Source organism: Borostomias antarcticus, assembly GCF_949987555.1.
Source record: "Borostomias antarcticus genome assembly, chromosome: 15".
Lineage (NCBI taxonomy): Eukaryota > Metazoa > Chordata > Actinopteri > Stomiiformes > Stomiidae > Borostomias > Borostomias antarcticus.
Genome location: NC_140248.1, coordinates 2,618,793 through 2,639,418, shown reverse-complemented (window position 1 = coordinate 2,639,418; position 20,626 = coordinate 2,618,793). Strand labels below are relative to the sequence as shown.

Sequence of the window (20,626 nt, the reverse complement as noted above, 5' to 3'; positions counted from 1 at the left end):
TGCTACTTTAGTACAAAGAGTACTGGGACCACTACAGATGAACATTTAATATGCAGGAATTTACATTATAGGCAATACCAGTGATGCTACCCGGTACCATCAGTACCCCTGTAACAAATTGGCCACAAATTTGCACGCCCCAATACATGGTACAGCCATATAGTTTATGGTAGTTTTGAGTCTTGTTTACAGTGTGGTTGAGCATAGGTATAACAACTGATATAACTGGCATACAACGCTGTGGCAAGTATCAACTCTACTAGCACAGTACCAGCTGCATGTACAGTTAAATAGAACATAACTTGTGAACTACAACCTCAAGCATCAACATATAACCTTAAACATCAACATACAACAACCTTAAACATCAACATATTTTTTTCCCCTCAAAATCGATCGATCGATGCAAAAGCACATTTTACATTTTAAGTAAATGTAAATTATAAAACATGAAATATAAAAAGCCAGGTATTTTCATCAGTCTGTTTGTGCATCCTTCCATGCACTTAATATTGCCAGTCGCTGATAAGGTAGTGAGAAAAAAGGTTTAAAAAGTTAAAAAAACTCCAATGGTGCTGGAAAAAGAGGCAAGTTGAAAGCGGTGGTGTTGTGGAGGATGTACTGAGCATCTCTGGTCCTCAGGACTCCACTCTCTTCCAGATCACCACGATGTTCTTGTCGGTAAGGGCCACCAGGTGCCTGAGCTCAGGGTCCATGGCCACGCTGTTGATTGAAGCGTCCTTCACCTTGTCCTTTACTGGCCACTCCACGATCTGGAAACCGCAGCAACCGGCGCGTTAGTAAACCGTCAAATAACATGGAGAACAACCTATGACGATGATGCTCTGAGTATCAGTGAGTGAGTATTATGCAATTGTGACTGAGGCCTGACAAGTAGTACACAGATGAGACAGGAACAAGGCTGACACCTACTGGTCAATGTACATAATTACAGGGCATTTAGCTCAGCCTGTTCTGCCACTGAACAACAGCACACTCTCCACAAAGGACACCCTTAAAAAGCCTCCATGCCAAAACATTAGGTTTATGTGCCCGATGCTGATGTTCGGTGTGTGAAAATAAATCAACATCTCCAGATATGGGTCCTTTCCCACAGCTGCTCGTTCTAAACAGAGTTGTTCTTAGGAAATGAGGGAACTGTTGACGCTCGTACCTCCGTAACAGGGACCGTTTTCCTGCTCTTAAAGTTGGCCTTGAGGAGGTCTGTGATGTGATACCTCCACAGCCTGCCTTTGTCGTCACCACACACCACGTAGCCTCGGTCTGACGAGAGGGATACACACAGCTCAGTCCATGACGTGCTCAACCCCAAATCAAACCTTTAACCACTCCACAAAACATGAGTTTTAAGTGAAAATGTCTTCCCATGTTATATTACGTAACGTCGTGAATAAACAATGTTATTATATATATATATATATATATATATATATATATATATATGTGTGTGTGTGTGTGTGTGTGTGTGTGTGTGTGTGTGTGTGTGTGACCCAGTGAGAGCTCACCACACGCCAGTTCTATAGCGGTTCAGAGACTGGACAGCGAGGCATGCTGGGAGGTGAGCTGGGAACGTTGAGGACGTGTCCAGTGTGGGGGACTCACCAGGGCAGGTGTTGAGGGACAGGTAGGGCACGTCGGTGCAGTGTGGGGGACTCACCAGGGCAGGTGTTGAGGGACAGGTAGGGCACGTCGGTGCTGGACCACTGGAGCTCGGCCAGGACCACGGCACACACCTGCTGCTTCCTACCGGGCCGCTGAGCACAGGTGTCCCTCCAGCTCCACAGGTAGATGGAGCCATGCATGTGGCTTTTAGAGGCTTGGGGACGGACAAAGACACAAGGAGTGGACATCGGGGGTCGCGGGGTTAGCACTTGTCCCGGGATCAACACTGAGCGAGGTTCTAAGTGTTTAGATGTTTGTTTGTGTGATGGATATCGGATATTCTCACCAACGATATCATCGCTGAGGAACGCCAGCCCATCGATGGTGTGGTAGTGATTGTCCTTGTCCTCCTTCTCATACGCGGGGAAGGTGACCTCAAACTCAGCTGACCTAGGAGAGCATAAGAGGGAAATGTTACAAGTTACAGTATTTTTTATGCCTATGCTCTCTCTCTCTCACACACACACACACACACACACACACACACACACACACACACACACACACACAAATGTTGAAGAAAAAAAATCCAGGACCTCAAGAGTCTCTTTTTATTGGCCACACAGTGACAATGACAACACACACACACAGTCGAACACAGCGCACAACACACACGCTTTCTTCAGGTGTCCCCGGTGGAAATTGTTCCCTGCATTTATCCCATCCTCCACCAGGGGGCAGTCAGGAGCAGCGGTACCAAGTCCAAGTGCTCAGTCCAAACGGAGCGGGTTCTTTGGGAGAAAACCCTTGCGAACACAAGGAGAACATGCAAACTCTGTACAGAACGGCCTGGAGACCTTCTTGCTGTGAGGCAACGGTACCAGGTATTCAACGGTACCAGGTGTGCTGCACGTGAGTGATTCTGGGGTTCAGTGTCTTGCTCAAGGACACTTCGGCGCACTGCCGGGCGCTGGGATCGAACCGGGGACCTTGGGATCCGCAGCCAGCCACTCTACCTCCTAAGCTACACGCTGACCCATATTTGACATATTTCTCTCTCACACACACACACACACACACACACACCTCTTCATGGTGTTCTTGCTGAGCTGGGTGTTGTAGCAGTGCAGGCCGTCCTCGCAGGCAGCGATGAGGTGTGTGTCCGGGGCGCCGGGGGGCAGGCAGAGGTGCAGCGGCGTGGAGCTGGTCTGCAACACCAGCAGCTGACTGGAAGGAGGGACACCAGGGTCACATCACGTCATCAGGACATGCATTTGGTTGAAAAAATTAGCTGACTGATCAGCAGTGTAATTAAGTAAATAACAAAATAAAAATGGTGGGTACTTGTACATAATGATTCAGTGTTGTCTTTATGCAAGTACTCTAAGCATCAATGAATGAATCAAAAATGACCTTGAGCGGTCACTCACATGACCTTGAGCGGTCACTCACATGACTTTGTAGTTGTACTGGGTGTCCACTCCGCCCACGTCCCAGAGCACTATCTTTCTATCGTACGCCCCAGCTGCAGGAGAGAGAGAGGGGAAAGGGGCACATCCACATGAGTCTCCCTGCTAAATACATCCATGGAAAAAGACAAACAGGAAAGGGAAGCTGTCACTCACTGAACAGGAAGTTGCCCTGGCAGGGACTGAAGCGCAGGATGGACACGGCTTTGCTGCTGGCTCGGAACTCGCCGTACGCCAGGTTGGCTCTGGGGTGGATGAGTTTCACCAGGCCCCTCTTACCCCCCGCCGCCAGGATACTGCAGGGGCGCATACAGCCGCCTCCCCCCTCCCGTGACATCAGCACCGACGACCACGCCAGGGTGAAGAACTCCTGAGAGGGACAGCAGCACCACGGCGTTAGTATTTGTGTACTCACTCAACTGAGTTTGATGTTGTGTGTGAAACTACATGTACTGCTGCCCTTCTCGGCCAAGCATCTCTTTAAGAGACTTGAATCTTAACGGACATCCTTGCTTGAACACATGAATAAAGTCTCAATAGTAGGGATGTGTGCAGATAGTCCTTTATCCAACTATACGGCGCAGCTTCTGCTAGTCGTTAAGGAAATACTAGTCGGCTAAACTAAATATAATTTTTTTTTTTTTTTTTTTTTTTTAAAGGATTTCCATTGATTTAAGTCACCTCACTCACAGTAGCCTACTCAGGTGTATAGGTGCATAATTATTATCACATTATGCAGTTGGCGGGTGGGCAATAATCCAACGCAAGCACGTGAATTGGAGTTTAGTCCTATGCATGTTCCCATTGTTGCAGTCTTTCACAAACTGATGGCTATATATACATGTTAATGTGCGCACACTTTAGTGGCAAACAATAGCACCCCCGACCTAGTTACCATATGTTAAATTAGGCTACTAGAGAGAGGGAGAGAGCGAGCGGTTCCTTACTACAGCGTTATAGTAGTATATAGTCGTGCAGCTATGATATATTGGGCTAGCCTACTCTTCAATTAAACAAAATAAATCACATTTAGATCTTTGCTAGTAATACGCTGTAAAGACAGGCTGGAGTACTGTTCTGGGGAAGAAAGGGAGTATCCCTGCTCAAAGAATGCAAATTGGCTGCCACTGAGTGGTTGAATCTGTTTTAGACTAGTCGTTTAGTCAGCTGAGTGGCTGAATCTGTTTTAGACTAGTCGTTTAGTCAGCTGAGTGGTTGAATCTGTTTTAGACTAGTCGTTTAGTCAGCTGAGTGGTTGAATCTGTTTTAGACTAGTCGTTTAGTCAGCTGAGTGGCTGAATCTGTTTTAGACTAGTCGTTTAGTCAGCTGAGTGGTTGAATCTGTTTTAGACTAGTCGTATAGTCAGGTGAGTGGGTGAATCTGTTTTAGACTAGTCGTTTAGTCAGCCGAGTGGTTGAATCTGTTTTAGACTAGTCGTTTAGTCAGCCGAGTGGTTGAATCTGTTTTAGACTAGTCGTATAGTCAGGTGAGTGGGTGAATCTGTTTTAGACTAGTCGTTTAGTCAGCTGAGTGGTGGTGAATCTGTTTTAGACTAGTCGTTTAGTCAGCTGAGTGGTTGAATCTGTTTTAGACTAGTCGTATAGTCAGCCGAGTGGTTGAATCTGTTTTAGACTAGTCGTTTAGTCAGCTGAGTGGTTGAATCTGTTTTAGACTAGTCGTTTAGTCAGCTGAGTGGGTGAATCTGTTTTAGACTAGTCGTTTAGTCAGCTGAGTGGGTGAATCTGTTTTAGACTAGTCGTTTAGTCAGCTGAGTGGTTGAATCTGTTTTAGACTAGTCGTTTAGTCAGCTGAGTGGCTGAATCTGTTTTAGACTAGTCGTTTAGTCAGCTGAGTGGTTGAATCTGTTTGAGACTAGTCTTATAGTCAGGTGAGTGGTGGTGAATCTGTTTTAGACTAGTCGTTTAGTCAGCTGAGTGGTTGAATCTGTTTTAGACTAGTCGTTTAGTCAGCTGAGTGGTTGAATCTGTTTTAGACTAGTCGTTTAGTCAGCTGAGTGGTTGAATCTGTTTTAGACTAGTCGTTTAGTCAGCTGAGTGGTTGAATCTGTTTTAGACTAGTCGTTTAGTCAGCTGAGTGGTTGAATCTGTTTTAGACTAGTCGTTTAGTCAGCTGAGTGGTTGAATCTGTTTTAGACTAGTCGTATAGTCAGCCGAGTGGTTGAATCTGTTTTAGACTAGTCGTTTAGTCAGCTGAGTGGTTGAATCTGTTTTAGACTAGTCGTTTAGTCAGCTGAGTGGGTGAATCTGTTTTAGACTAGTCGTTTAGTCAGCTGAGTGGGTGAATCTGTTTTAGACTAGTCGTTTAGTCAGCTGAGTGGTTGAATCTGTTTTAGACTAGTCGTTTAGTCAGCTGAGTGGTTGAATCTGTTTTAGACTAGTTGTTTAGTCAGCTGAGTGGTTGAATCTGTTTTAGACTAGTCGTTTAGTCAGCTGAGTGGCTGAATCTGTTTTAGACTAGTCGTTTAGTCAGCTGAGTGGTTGAATCTGTTTTAGACTAGTCGTTTAGTCAGCTGAGTGGGTGAATCTGTTTTAGACTAGTTGTTTAGTCAGCTGAGTGGGTGAATCTGTTTTAGACTAGTCGTTTAGTCAGCTGAGTGGTTGAATCTGTTTTAGACTAGTCGTTTAGTCAGCTGAGTGGTTGAATCTGTTTTAGACTAGTCGTTTAGTCAGCTGAGTGGTTGAATCTGTTTTAGACTAGTCGTTTAGTCAGCTGAGTGGTTGAATCTGTTTTAGACTAGTCGTTTAGTCAGCTGAGTGGCTGAATCTGTTTTAGACTAGTCGTTTAGTCAGCTGAGTGGTTGAATCTGTTTTAGACTAGTCTTATAGTCAGGTGAGTGGTGGAGAATCTGTTTTAGACTAGTCGTATAGTCAGGTGAGTGGTTGAATCTGTTTTAGACTAGTCGTTTAGTCAGCTGAGTGGTTGAATCTGTTTTAGACTAGTCGTTAAGTCAGCTGAGTGGCTGAATCTGTTTTAGACTAGTCGTATAGTCAGCTGAGTGGTTGAATCTGTTTTAGACTAGTCGTTTAGTCAGCTGAGTGGTTGAATCTGTTTTAGACTAGTCGTTTAGTCAGCTGAGTGGCTGAATCTGTTTTAGACTAGTCGTTTAGTCAGCTGAGTGGGTGAATCTGTTTTAGACTAGTCTTTTAGTCAGCTGAGTGGGTGAATCTGTTTTAGACTAGTCGTTTAGTCAGCTGAGTGGTTGAATCTGTTTTAGACTAGTCGTTTAGTCAGCTGAGTGGTTGAATCTGTTTTAGACTAGTCGTTTAGTCAGCTGAGTGGTTGAATCTGTTTTAGAATAGTCGTTTAGTCAGCTGAGTGGCTGAATCTGTTTTAGACTAGTCGTTTAGTCAGCTGAGTGGTTGAATCTGTTTTAGACTAGTCTTATAGTCAGGTGAGTGGTGGTGAATCTGTTTTAGACTAGTCGTTTAGTCAGCTGAGTGGTTGAATCTGTTTTAGACTAGTCGTATAGTCAGCTGAGTGGTTGAATCTGTTTTAGACTAGTCGTTTAGTCAGCTGAGTGGCTGAATCTGTTTTAGACTAGTCGTATAGTCAGGTGAGTGGTTGAATCTGTTTTAGACTAGTCGTTTAGTCAGCTGAGTGGTTGAATCTGTTTTAGACTAGTCGTATAGTCAGCTGAGTGGTTGAATCTGTTTTAGACTAGTCGTATAGTCAGGTGAGTGGTTAAATCTGTTTTAGACTAGTCGTTTAGTCAGCTGAGTGGGTGAATCTGTTTTAGACTAGTCGTTTAGTCAGCTGAGTGGTTGAATCTGTTTTAGACTAGTCGTTTAGTCAGCTGAGTGGTTGAATCTGTTTTAGACTAGTCGTTTAGTCAGCTGAGTGGTTGAATCTGTTTTAGACTAGTCGTTTAGTCAGCTGAGTGGTTGAATCTGTTTTAGACTAGTCGTTTAGTCAGCTGAGTGGTTGAATCTGTTTTAGACTAGTCGTATAGTCAGCTGAGTGGTTGAATCTGTTTTAGACTAGTCGTATAGTCAGCTGAGTGGTTGAATCTGTTTTAGACTAGTCGTTAAGTCAGCTGAGTGGTTGAATCTGTTTTAGACTAGTCGTTTAGTCAGCTGAGTGGTTGAATCTGTTTTAGACTAGTCGTTTAGTCAGCTGAGTGGTTGAATCTGTTTTAGACTAGTCGTCCAGTCGGTTGAATCGATTGCAAAACCCCCGTCTAGTGAAAATAGTCACTGCACACATCCCTACAAAATACAAACATTTCACAACAGAAGTAAAAACCTAGAAACGTATAAAAGTGAAGAACAGGAGTCTGACAGAGAGGAAACGGTAGCAGATATTAGACATGGTGTGGTATGAGGTGTGTTTGGAGAGGAAACGGTAGCAGATATTAGACATGGTGTGGTATGAGGTGTGTTTGGAGAGGAAACGGTAGCAGATATTAGACATGGTGTGGTATGAGGTGTGTTTGGAGAGGAAAGGGTAGCAGATATTAGACATGGTGTGGTATGAGGTGTGTTTGGAAGTGGTCCAATAGCACCGGGGAAGCTGGTCTGACCTCGCCAGGGACTTTGTGTTTCTTCAGCACCTTTCCAGTCTCACAGTCGATTAAACACACAGAATCTCCTCCACAGGTGGCCACGACACGACCTCCTCCACCCCCATCTGTCACCAAGAGAGAGGACCCGGTCACTGCTACAGGAGCTCCGAAGAGTTTCCAATGTTACATACAAGTTCTGTGGGGCTTGACTCAGCTGCTGTTGGTCTTTTCAATATGGTTTGTTGGGTTAAAACCTGGAGTGAGTCACTGGAAGCTAAAAACAAATCAATGATCATATCTGACTTTACAGGATCATGCATTTTGAACACCTGTCACAGATATCCTGCAAAAAACATTTGAAAATTCTAATTTTTGGCAAAGACAGAAGTACAAAACAACCCCCCTCCATGGTTATGCAACCCCCCCCCCCCCACCAGACACAGGAACTCACCCCCACCAGAGTTGGCCTCCGGGGGCTGGAAGGCACAGGCCCACAGCTGGGTGCTCAGGTCGTCAGGGCTGTCGTTCCTACTGTGACACTGCAGGGCAAAGTGGGCCTTCAGACTGAGCGGCTCCTGGGAGACAGACGGACGCCAGAGCAGGAAGGGTGAGAGGGCAGGTGAGAAGGGGATCGATGGGGGAGAGGGCAGGTGAGAAGGGGATCAATGGGGGAGAGGGCAGGTGAGAAGGGGATCAATGGGGAAGAGGGCAGGTGAGAAGGGGATCAATGGGGGAGAGGGCAGGTGAGAAGGGGATCAATGGGGGAGAGGGCAGGTGAGAAGGGGATCGATGGGGGAGAGGGCAGGTGAGAAGGGGATCGATGGGGGAGAGGGCAGGTGAGAAGGGGATCGATGGGGGACAGGAAGGGGGAGAGGGCAGGTGAGAAGGGGATCGATGGGGGAGAGGGCAGGTGAGAAGGGGATCGATGGGGGAGAGGGCAGGTGAGAAGGGGATTGATGGGGGAGAGGGCAGGTGAGAAGGGGATCGATGGGGGAGAGGGCAGGTGAGAAGGGGATCGATGGGGGACAGGAAGGGGGAGAGGGCAGGTGAGAAGGGGATCGATAGGGGACAGGAAGGGGGAGAGGGCAGGTGAGAAGGGGATCGATGGGGGACTAACGACTGCCTGATGGGCCACCATCCAGTAGCTGATATCAGCACAATGAGAGGTGAGCAGCTGTCGCGACTATTAATGACGTGATTGGCCTCCTTTCTGTCTCTCTTCAACAGCACTATTCACAGATAGTTTCCTTTGTCTAATGTTGTTTTGTTGGAAAGCCCTGAAATCACATGCTACAGGAGTGTGGCGTCATACCTGAGACTTGTTTGAGATGTTTCTGTTTGGTGTTCCTCTGATCCCATTGGTCGGCGCCCCGCTCCTCCGCTTGCCTTGTGGCGTGTGGTTTTTCAGCTGCTGCTCTTGCAGTGCTTTCCTTTGGGTCTCAGACCCTCTAGACTGCCCCCTAGTGGGCATGGTGGAAGCTTGCACTGCTTTGCGGGGGCTAGCCGTGGTGGTGGTCTGGTCAGCTTTCTGAGGAGTGTTCTGTACACGGCTGGACTTGCGTGGGCTCATCTCCACGTCTTTCACGGGGAATAGGGATATAACTTTGCTTTTCTTTGGTGGGGTGCCCAATCCCGATTCAGCTGCTGGGGTGTGGCGTTTTCTTTTGTCAGTCTGACAGAAGGGCAAAGTGAAAATGAATAAATCAGAGTGGGATTGTGGAAATGACAAACACTGAATAAATTCAGCCTTAAAACAAATATTCATAAACAATGGAAGCCAAGCAATGAACATAATGTATTTGAGATGAACTGCAAATATGTTTAGGATGTCTATTTCAATCTTACGCAGATGTCTTTGGTTTCAGCAACCTTCTCTGTCTCATTGACCTCATCTTCAGGCTGAATCAGCGAGTCAAAGAACTCTGTAGCTATCCTCTCCACCTGAGAGAGAGAAACCAGGGAGAGACCAGGTACCAGAGAGACTCAATTAGAAACCAGTGATGCAATGTCTGAAACTATGTCCAAAACTAGAGAGCTAAAGTCAGAATCCACTAAAACAATGGTTCAAACAAAAGACTTGAGTATGCCATCATGAACGTACCCGCCATTTTGTGTAGCCGTTTATGGACGAGGGCCCGTATCGGACCTGTTGGACTGCCTTTTGGACAAACTCTCTCTTCATCTTGGCCCTTTCTGCTCTTCTAGAGGGCTCAGGGAGGGAGAAGGCACTGCTCTCCCACACACCGACCACCTGGAAATCACACAACCTCACATTTACACACAAACAAACACAATCAGAGGACACAAGGGTCTATTTTCAAGAGAGTGTGTCCATCTCTAATCCCTAACAGGGCCGGGGCATATCAATCAACATGACTGTAATAAGAGTAAATACGCTGTATAATTTAGCCAGCAGTATAATTTATACCTTACCCCATTTTACTGCTTGTGGATTGCCTAAATGAGCAGACTTAGTGAAAATGAATCTTTTCTAAATGAGTCCGTTCCTACCCTTCTCTTGAGGTTCTCTCCAGCGATGAAGCGCACATGGTTGGCTGTGGTGCTGATGTCTTTACCATTATGAACTCGCAGCTTCGGCAGGAGGACCATCAGCTTGTAGATGTCATTGACCTGAGATAGACAACAATTAGCAATGGATCCCTTCAGTTGATACTATGACAGACGACGTGTTTCCTGCTAAATCAAAAGGTGGATGAGATAAAACCAGAGGTGTGAGAGATGCAGGGAGACGGCCGTGTGGATCCTCACAGTCAGGTAGAGATTGTCCTCGGCCCTCAGCTCCTCCAGGCTGGCCAGGGACTCCAGAGCGGTGACGTCCTCCAGCTCGTTGTTGCTCAGGTCCAGTGTGCGCAGGGCGGGCAGGCCCAGCCCCGGGGGCATCTCCTGCAGGCGGTTCCCAGACAGGTCCAGCTGCTCCAGGCACGGGAGACGAGAGAGCAGGGGGACCGGCAGGTCCTCCGTCCTCAGACCCAGCTTGGACAGACTGGAGGGGGAAACAGAGCTCAATACCATGCAAGTACAATGCAGGTACTATCCAAGTCATGGGCAGAAGATCATCACACCTAATCGATTTCAATACTAGACAATGAATAACAAAACTATATGACTTACTTGAGTGTCTTTATTTGTTCCAGTGTGGAGGGTTTTGGAGAGCCTCTCTCTAGTAACAGCTTCTCCGTTATCTTCCCCATGGCTCCTCTTTGAGAGCAGAGGCTGAAAGTAAACACGGAGGTGAGCAGCTCGTCCACTAGATATCCTGCAGGCAGGGGGCGGGGCTAACCAGCTGGAGAGAGACGTGAACACGTCACACCTCCACACGGTATCAGGAGGTAATGGCTTGTCCACAAAGAACAATAGCCTAGCTAGCTAGTACACTGGTGGGGTGGACGAGCTATTACCAGGGTATCAATGAGGTTTGCTGATATGTCAAAGTAGTAGTTTCGCTTCATACTCGTTTTAATTTGAACATTGGAATGTGGTCTGATGTCAAGCATATTGGTAAAATGTTAGCCTACATTTAATTTCATCTAGAAATGTGCAATTTGGGGAAATTGCAAGTGTGGTTGCCCATTCTGTCATGACTACTGTGGGTGTGTGTGTGTGTGTGTCGAGTGTGTGCGTTGTATGCATGCACTTGTAGTTCTTCGATAACTGTAGGCCTTAAGGTTTCCGAGATAAAAAATATTTGAGCTGTAGATTTTCCCTATTCCCATTCAAGTCAATGGGGTTATTTTAATTCACTAATAAATTAATATAAATTAAACTATCAAAGATATTGCTTAGCAATGAGGAAGCACACGATTCCCGATGAACACGGTCGATTTGACATACGACTCGTGTGTGTGTGTGTGTGTGTGTGTGTGTGTGTGTGTGTGTGTGCAGTTAGAACTGCGGGAGGAGTAGCGTGGCAAACTTTTGGGGTTGCTCTAGATCCCAAACAAACAAACAAACCAACAAATAAAGTGGACCAAGTAGCCTGCTAGTCGCTTTGGATAAAAGCGTCAGAATGTGATGTAAAAGAAAAAAAGGTAGCTGAATTGCAGTGACAGAAATTCTAGCCACATACACAACGACCATAGGCTACCTCCCGGATACCGATTTGTTCAAAGTCAAAACGTGACATAGTTCTTAATGCAGATCGTTCGTGCTAAAGAAACAGAAATTACTTACGATTATTGTTTGTCTACCAGTAACGTGGGGTCCAACTTTCCCGGGAAAAAGTCGATGAGCTAATCACGTGGCCTACATCATTTCCGCTAGGTAGTCAAGCACCGCCATGTTGAGTGTGGCAGTGCTGTATGCACCGCCATGTTGAGTGTGGCAGTGCTGTATGTCACTTGTTCCCTCTCCATATCCCACGACAAAGGAATTTCACATTCAAACGAGGTTTAAGATTTAAAAAAACAAATATTTTATTTCCTTCCTTTTTAAATGAAAACTGCTCACTTTGCATTGGAAATACAATGCATGAAATGGCTCAAGTACAGAAACTAGGCTATACTTGAGAATGACAGTCAAAATTATAACACGAACTTGAACCATGGTCATGACATGCGCACTGTGACAAACTTATTTCACCCTCACCTTTTTTTCACAGGCAAGACATCATTCACATTGCCAGACATCTGAATACAATTATCAGATTTAAAGGCACTTCGCTGTAAATAAATAGAAGTGTTTGTTCAAATAGACAGAGAAACCATTATGACAGGGTGGTCTTTATAGGGTAAGGATGAAGCCTGCAGAGGGGGGGGCTACCTCAGTCCTCACCCCAGAACAGATGAAGCCTGCAGAGGGGGGGGCTACCTCAGTCCTCACCCCAGAACAGATGAAGCCTGCAGAGGGGGGGGCTACCTCAGTCCTCACCCCAGAACAGATGAAGCCTGCAGAGGGGTGGGCTACCTCAGTCCTCACCCCAGAACAGAGTGGGGGTCAGTATGAACACCTTCCCCTAAGTTGTAGGTGCTCAAAGAATATAACTTATTATTTGATCAAAGTTGGATAAATCAATGCAGAGCAATTTGTCCCAATGTATCAGTTCAACATGGCTGTTCTCATTATCAAATTAATTAATCACTGACAGATAAGAATGATGTATTTAGCTTATCAGGTAGGTCACCTATATGAACTCTGGTAATTAGAATCTCATTATGACCTTTAGGCAATGATTATGTCACTGAGGTTCAATAGACCAGGTTGTCTTGTCTATGAATCAAGGTCAAAACCTAACTCAGTTGTTGTAATTGTCATTATTTGTGTCTCTAGATATTGTCAATTGGAAGTATATCTGCAAAAACCATTCTCCTCGTGTGAAAGAGGCTTATGTAGGACATGTGTCTAATTTCTAATGTACTTATATCCTCAATATATGTTTTGACATATAAACTATATATTTTTCTTACGTTCAATTCTACACTGCTTCCACTTCCCCTTACACACATCACCTGCCTCACACAGGACAGAGCGTTTGTGTTTGAACTCTCATTTCATTATGCTCACAAGAATAAAAGTCATATAGGAATATTTTAATATCATTATGTTGTATGTATGTATGTATTATGTGCACTGTCCCGTCGAAATAAACAGTTGTTACATAGTTGTGAATGCAATGTTTTTTTCAGATTATCACAGCTTTATTGGTAAATATGCATGTGTGTTAAGGCAATAATACAAACAGTATATTCTCCACTTTGTAGCCTAATGATTCAGTAATTCTGTGATAAATACTAGTGAACAGAAACTGCTCCATCAAGTGTGATGATTATCCCCAAACTCTGGAGTGTCAATGAACATGAGATAATTAAATATAGAAAAAATAACACTTGACAGAAACTATTATTTGTTCTTTTTATTTGCAATGTCCAGCAATGCACACACTGTATGATAAAGATATACATCAATACTTACTTCCAGTGTTATAATTATTATAATAATAAACTATCATTTGTATAAGACCTTTCATACAAAACATGCAGCTCAAAGTGCTTTACAGAATGTCAAATGTTGACTCAATGTCACATTAATTTCAATAAATAAATGATTAATTTGCAACAATCATTATGAACAGAGAAAAGATATGAGAATTGTAATCAGTCAGAGGAATCATTTTAGTCCACTTCTTCAATGGTTGGCCCCTGGGAGCTGGCTCCAGAGCTAGCACGAGCCTGCTGTCCACAGCTCCCACTGGGCATCCCTCCCTGGTACAGCTTGGTGATGATGGGGGAACACACTTTCTCCAGCTCCTTCAGCTGGTGCTCGTACTCCTCTTTCTCAGCCAGCTGGTTGTTCTCCAGCCAGGAAAGGGTCTGCTCACACTTGTCCATAACGTTCTTTTGATCCTCCTGACTTATTCTTCCCTTCATGTTCTCGTCCTGTACACTGCTCTTCATGTTGAAGGCGTAGGATTCCAGTGAGTTCTTGGCAGCTATCTTCTCCCTCTGGAGGTCGTCCTGGGCTTTGTATCTGTCAGCGTCCTGCACCATCCTCTCAATGTCCTCTTTGCTGAGCCGGCCCTTGTCATTGGTGATGGTGATCTTGTTCTCTCTGCCGGTGCTTTTATCCACGGCGGACACATTCAGAATGCCGTTGGCGTCTATGTCAAAGGTCACCTCAATCTGAGGGACTCCTCTTGGAGCTGGCGGGATTCCAGAGAGCTCAAACTTCCCCAGCAGGTTGTTGTCTTTGGTCATGGCCCTCTCCCCCTCGTAAACCTGGATCAGGACCCCAGGCTGGTTGTCAGCGTAGGTGGTGAAGGTCTGGGTTTGTTTGCTGGGGATGGTGGTGTTGCGTTTGATGAGGGCGGTCATGACTCCTCCGGCCGTCTCGATACCCAGGGACAGAGGTGCCACGTCCAGCAGCAGCAAGTCCTGGACGTTCTCCGAGGTGTCGCCCATGAGGATGGCAGCCTGGACAGCAGCACCGTAGGCCACCGCCTCATCAGGGTTGATGCTCTTGTTTAGCTCCCTGCCGTTGAAGAAATCCTGCAGGAGTTTCTGGATCTTAGGGATTCGCGTGGAGCCTCCGACCAGGACGATGTCATGAATCTGGGCTTTGTCCATTTTGGCGTCTGTGAGGGCTTTCTCCACAGGTTCTAGCGTTCCCCTGAAGAGGTCAGAGCACAACTCTTCAAAGCGTGCCCTTGTGACGGAGGTGTAAAAGTCGATGCCCTCAAACAGAGAGTCGATCTCAATGTTGGCTTGGGAGCTGGAGGACAGGGTTCTCTTGGCCCTCTCACAAGCTGTGCGCAGCCTCCTCAAGGCCCTCTTGTTCTGGCTGATGTCTTTCTTGTGTTTCCTCTTGAACTCTCCCATAAAGTGGTCGACCATGCGGTCCTCACCGCCCAGGTGAGTGTCTCCTGCGGTGGCCTTCACCTCGAAGATGCCGTCCTCGATGGTCAGGATGGACACGTCAAAGGTGCCCCCACCCAGGTCAAAGATCAGGACGTTGCGCTCTCCCGACTTTCCTTTGCCTTTGTCCAGACCGTAGGCGATGGCGGCCGCTGTGGGCTCGTTGATGATCCTCCGCACATTCAGTCCTGCGATCGCACCTGCGTCCTTAGTAGCCTGTCGCTGGGAGTCATTGAAGTAAGCAGGAACTGTGATGACTGCATTGTTCACTTTCTTCCCAAGGTAGGCCTCGGCAATCTCTTTCATCTTCACCAGGACCATGGAGGAGATCTCCTCGGGGTTGAAGGACTTGTTCTCACCCTTGTATTCTACTTGAATTTTAGGCTTTCCCCCATCGCTCACCACCTTGAAAGGCCAGTGCTTCATGTCTGATTGCACCACCTGCTCGTCAAACCTTCGGCCAATCAGTCGTTTGGCGTCAAACACAGTGTTGCTGGGGTTCATAGCCACCTGGTTCTTTGCTGCGTCTCCGATGAGTCTCTCTGTGTCTGTGAAGGCCACATAGCTGGGGGTGGTTCTGTTGCCCTGGTCGTTGGCTATGATTTCCACTTTTCCATGCTGGAACACCCCCACACAGGAGTAGGTAGTTCCCAGGTCAATGCCAATGGATACTCCTTTAGCTGAAGACATCTTAATTCTAAGGCTTTCTGTACCTACAAAAGATGAAAACAAATTATGAGCCTACTTCAACATCTGGTCCTCATTTAAACAGTATAGATAAATGTGTTTCATGATACAATTCCCCCGTGTTTTAATTCATGGTATCAAAAACACATTCTAAAACTGATACTAAACTGAAAAACCGGGTCTCTGAAGCAGATATGTATGACTGCATATATAGCCTTTAAAATGATGTACCATGCTACCATGATATACATTTTAACCTGAAAATATGGTGCATGCATTTTATTTTTTCAAATATGTTCTGATGATATGATATGCAGTGATAAGAAATTAGAATACCCTATTCTCTTCCTCTCTTAAATTCTCTGCTGTTTATCCGTTTTGTTTCGTGTCAATGCCAGTCCCAATGAACGCTCATATTACATGTTTGCTTTCAGTTTCCAGATGGTTCTGGATCTCACACTGACCAATAAGAAAGAGGAGCGCTATTTCCTGGCGTGATGACGCGCACGTCGTCGTCAGCGCTCGAACCTTCAGCAGTTTTCCAGAACAGTCTCGAACCTTAACCATGAAGCCTACTCGATCAAGAGGATTTGACAATGAATGTTACTAATGAATTGAAAGATAAAACGTTTTTGTTATCATTCGAATGTTATCATTCGTCTGGATGCAAATAATGTAGGCTATAGACTGGAATGCATGTAGGCTAGGCCTACCACACTATATGCTTCTGAAAAAGGGACAGAGTGGTTCAAATAGGCCTACTGGAATCCTAAAAACTTGTCAGAAAGATAATATAAAAGAGTGTGTCCCAATTGTTTTCTGCAAGGATGCAAGAAAGATACACTGGCATGGCATTTGAATGAGTAGCCTAATATTCAGAGTAGGCTCAAACTTTATTGAAAACCTACAGCGTATTTTACCTACAGACGAACGAATGATAACATTAAAACACGTTTTACCATCCAGTTCATAAGGAACATTCATTGTAAGAAGTATTGATCGAGAGGAGTTTAGGCCTATATGCGCGATAGTTCGGGAATATTCTGGAAAACTGGGGAAGTTTCGACGTGCGCGTCATCACGCCAGGAAATAGCGCTCGGCGTTCTTATTGGTCAGTGAGTCAGAGAGATCCAGAACCATCTGGAAACTAACAGCAAACATATATAATAAGAGCTTTCATTGGGACTGGCATTGACGCGAAACAAACGGAGAAACAGCGGAGAGAGGAAGAGCAGCCGGACCTTATCTCTTCAGGAAACGACTTAGGGCCTACTATACACTGTAAGTAGCTTTACATGTGACTGTTTATGGAGCGTCTAGACTAGTGTGTATTTTAATGACTTTTGAAGGTTTTTACATAGCCTACTATTGCTGTTTACTTGCTTACTTACTTACCTAATACTTGCTGTTTCGTATGAATAAATTAATGTAAAAATTCAGCAAATATATGCTATAATATTCAAAATTCTTATCACTACATATCATCATTCCGCACATCTGTTTCAAAAGGCATGTGTTGGAGAGGGATGAATGAATGAAAGTTGCTAAAGAATATCTCACACACTGTCTAACTTGCAATTAAGGTTTAATGGAACATTTCTGAAACGCTACATTAATTGCGAAGTAGACTGTATGTGGGCTATTCTTTTGCATCATATTATCATTAACACATTTTGAAAAGAAAAGTATGCATCTACATTCTGAGGTTAAAATTTCTGTCATGGTAGCATGGTATACATCACAGACCTGTTTTTTGTTTTAGTTTTAAATTAAGTATCAGTTTTACAATATACTTCTGATGTGCTGAATTAAAACACGGGGGAATTGTTTCAAGGAACATATTGATGAAATGTAGCACCACTGTTTAAATGGGGAGTTGACTTTGCAGTAGGCTCATAATTTGCTTTCATCTTTTGTAGGTACAGAAAGCCTTAGAATTAAGATGTCTTCAGCTAAAGGAGTATCCATTGGCATTGACCTGGGCACTACCTACTCCTGTGTGGGGGTGTTCCAGCATGGAAAAGTGGAGATCATAGCCAACGACCAGGGCAACAGAACCACCCCCAGCTATGTGGCCTTCACAGACACAGAGAGACTCATCGGAGACGCAGCAAAGAACCAGGTGGCTATGAACCCCAGCAACACTGTGTTTGACGCCAAACGACTGATTGGCCGAAGGTTTGACGAGCAGGTGGTGCAATCAGACATGAAGCACTGGCCTTTCAAGGTGGTGAGCGATGGGGGAAAGCCTAAAATTCAAGTGGAATACAAGGGTGAGAACAAGTCCTTCAACCCCGAGGAGATCTCCTCCATGGTCCTGGTGAAGATGAAAGAGATTGCCGAGGCCTACCTTGGGAAGAAAGTGAACAATGCAGTCATCACAGTTCCTGCTTACTTCAATGACTCCCAGCGACAGGCTACTAAGGACGCAGGTGCGATCGCAGGACTGAATGTGCTGAGGATCATCAACGAGCCCACAGCGGCCGCCATCGCCTACGGTCTGGACAAAGGCAAAGGCAAGTCAGGAGAGCGCAACGTCCTGATCTTTGACCTGGGTGGGGGCACCTTTGACGTGTCCATCCTGACCATCGAGGACGGCATCTTCGAGGTGAAGGCCACCGCAGGAGACACTCACTTGGGCGGTGAGGACTTTGACAACCGCATGGTCGACCACTTTATGGGAGAGTTCAAGAGGAAACACAAGAAAGACATCAGCCAGAACAAGAGGGCCTTGAGGAGGCTGCGCACAGCTTGTGAGAGGGCCAAGAGAACCCTGTCCTCCAGCTCCCAAGCCAACATTGAGATCGACTCTCTGTTTGAGGGCATCGACTTTTACACCTCCGTCACAAGGGCACGCTTTGAAGAGTTGTGCTCTGACCTCTTCAGGGGAACGCTAGAACCTGTGGAGAAAGCCCTCAGAGACGCCAAAATGGACAAAGCCCAGATTCATGACATCGTCCTGGTCGGAGGCTCCACGCGAATCCCTAAGATCCAGAAACTCCTGCAGGATTTCTTCAACGGCAGGGAGCTAAACAAGAGCATCAACCCTGATGAGGCGGTGGCCTACGGTGCTGCCGTCCAGGCTGCCATCCTCATGGGCGACACCTCGGAGAACGTCCAGGACTTGCTGCTGCTGGACGTGGCACCTCTGTCCCTGGGTATCGAGACGGCCGGAGGAGTCATGACCGCCCTCATCAAACGCAACACCACCATCCCCAGCAAACAAACCCAGACCTTCACCACCTACGCTGACAACCAGCCTGGGGTCCTGATCCAGGTTTACGAGGGGGAGAGGGCCATGACCAAAGACAACAACCTGCTGGGGAAGTTTGAGCTCTCTGGAATCCCGCCAGCTCCAAGAGGAGTCCCTCAGATTGAGGTGACCTTTGACATAGACGCCAACGGCATTCTGAATGTGTCCGCCGTGGATAAAAGCACCGGCAGAGAGAACAAGATCACCATCACCAATGACAAGGGCCGGCTCAGCAAAGAGGACATTGAGAGGATGGTGCAGGACGCTGACAGATACAAAGCCCAGGACGACCTCCAGAGGGAGAAGATAGCTGCCAAGAACTCACTGGAATCCTACGCCTTCAACATGAAGAGCAGTGTACAGGACGAGAACATGAAGGGAAAAATAAGTCAGGAGGATCAAAAGAACGTCATGGACAAGTGTGAGCAGGCCCTTTCCTGGCTGGAGAACAACCAGCTGGCTGAGAAAGAGGAGTACGAGCACCAGCTGAAGGAGCTGGAGAAAGTGTGTTCCCCCATCATCACCAAGCTGTACCAGGGAGGGATGCCCAGCGGGAGCTGTGGACAGCAGGCTCGTGCTAGCTCTGGAGCCAGCTCCCAGGGGCCAACCATTGAAGAAGTGGACTAAAATGATTCCTCTGACTGATTACAATTCTCATATCTTTTCTCTGTTCATAATGATTGTTGCAAATTAATCATTTATTTATTGAAATTAATGTGACATTGAGTCAACATTTGACATTCTGTAAAGCACTTTGAGCTGCATGTTTTGTATGAAAGGTCTTATACAAATTATAGTTTATTATTATTAACACTGAAAGTAAGTATTGATGTACATATATGTCTTGTACAGTTTGTTCATTGCTGGACATTGCAAATAAAAAGAACAAATAATAGTTTCTGTCAAGTGTTTTTTATTTTTCCTATATTTAATTATCTCATGTTCATTGACACTCCAGAGTTTGGGGATAATCATCACACTTGATGGAGCAGTTTCTGTTCACTAGTATTAATCACAGAATTACTGAATCATTACAATGTGGAGAATACAATGTTGTGTTTGTATTATTGCAGCCTTAACACACATGCATACAGTCTGTGAGGAAATAAAATATAAACGTGTCTTGTTCGATCCGTGTGTAATGAAAGCATGCAGCTATAATGTGCGCCCCACGTTCCCGCTCCTCTCCCCCGGAGACTGGGGCCCTTTCCGAACCCAGCTCCTCTTCCCTCGCCCTATGCACTCCCCCTCGGTTTGTGCGTTCAAGGCCGCGCCATATTAAGTGCCCCGAAACCAATTAGCGCCGAGTGGAAGTGGCTTATAACAAAACGCGCCGTACAAGTTCCTCACAAATTATACGACATTTGCATTGTATTTAGCATCAAATTCCGTTCTCCAGTTCAGAAAACGCTAGATTATGTTCATTTGATTGTAATGTAAAGTGGTGGCTGGTGGATATTTACCAGGACTGTTGTTCAGACTAAACAGCTGATCAAACTGAGAATGGAAAATGAAAAGTTGTCCACAAAAAAACGAAACGGCACTAAAGAAGCTTGGGAGTAAGTATTATTTATTTTTCTCATAGGTTTAGTCCATGAATGGCCTGCCACTCACCACAAAACACATCTTTTTACACGTACTGTCAGTTGGGAACCTAGCTGCGCACCAACTGATACTGACTAGTAGGCTACTGATACTGTAAGA

The 20,626-nt window shown here is 45.7% G+C and overlaps 3 protein-coding genes across 3 annotated transcripts; 1 reads left to right on the top strand and 2 right to left on the bottom strand.

Annotated features, from left to right (window-relative positions):
• Positions 1-292: 292 nt before the first annotated feature.
• Positions 293-10,842, bottom strand: lrwd1 (leucine-rich repeats and WD repeat domain containing 1). Its single transcript, XM_084450567.1, has 15 exons — positions 10,748-10,842; positions 10,385-10,619; positions 10,127-10,246; positions 9,717-9,866; positions 9,461-9,556; positions 8,928-9,287; positions 8,067-8,190; positions 7,634-7,740; positions 3,249-3,462; positions 3,076-3,148; positions 2,710-2,850; positions 1,970-2,073; positions 1,679-1,837; positions 1,175-1,284; positions 293-773 (listed from the first exon to the last, which is right to left on the bottom strand). Exons 1-15 carry the CDS (start codon positions 10,825-10,827, stop codon positions 639-641), a joined length of 2,208 nt encoding a protein of 735 aa, XP_084306693.1. The 5' UTR covers positions 10,828-10,842; the 3' UTR covers positions 293-638.
• A 2,901-nt stretch (positions 10,843-13,743) lies between these two features.
• Positions 13,744-15,672, bottom strand: LOC311318243 (heat shock 70 kDa protein-like; the record flags this gene model as incomplete). The annotated part of the gene is made up of 1 exon (XM_084449519.1): positions 13,744-15,672. The coding sequence occupies one exon, from the start codon at positions 15,670-15,672 to the stop codon at positions 13,744-13,746; it is 1,929 nt and encodes a 642-aa protein (XP_084305645.1).
• Positions 15,673-17,611: 1,939 nt separating this feature from the next.
• Positions 17,612-19,667, top strand: LOC311318624 (heat shock 70 kDa protein; the record flags this gene model as incomplete). Its single annotated transcript, XM_084450001.1, has 1 exon — positions 17,612-19,667. One exon carries the CDS (start codon positions 17,612-17,614, stop codon positions 19,547-19,549), a length of 1,938 nt encoding a protein of 645 aa, XP_084306127.1. The 3' UTR covers positions 19,550-19,667.
• Positions 19,668-20,626: the final 959 nt, after the last annotated feature.

Excerpts from the sequence above, each read along its gene's own strand:
- lrwd1 (XM_084450567.1), bottom strand. The coding sequence starts at position 10,827 with ATGGGGAAGATAACGGAGAAGCTGTTACTAGAGAGAGGCTCTCCAAAA. Across the intron at positions 3,463-7,633 it reads AACACAAAGTCCCTGGCGAG|GAGTTCTTCACCCTGGCGTG; the intron begins GTCAGACCAGCT and ends TGTCCCTCTCAG. Across the intron at positions 2,074-2,709 it reads AGCAAGAACACCATGAAGAG|GTCAGCTGAGTTTGAGGTCA; the intron begins GTGTGTGTGTGT and ends ATGCTCTCCTAG.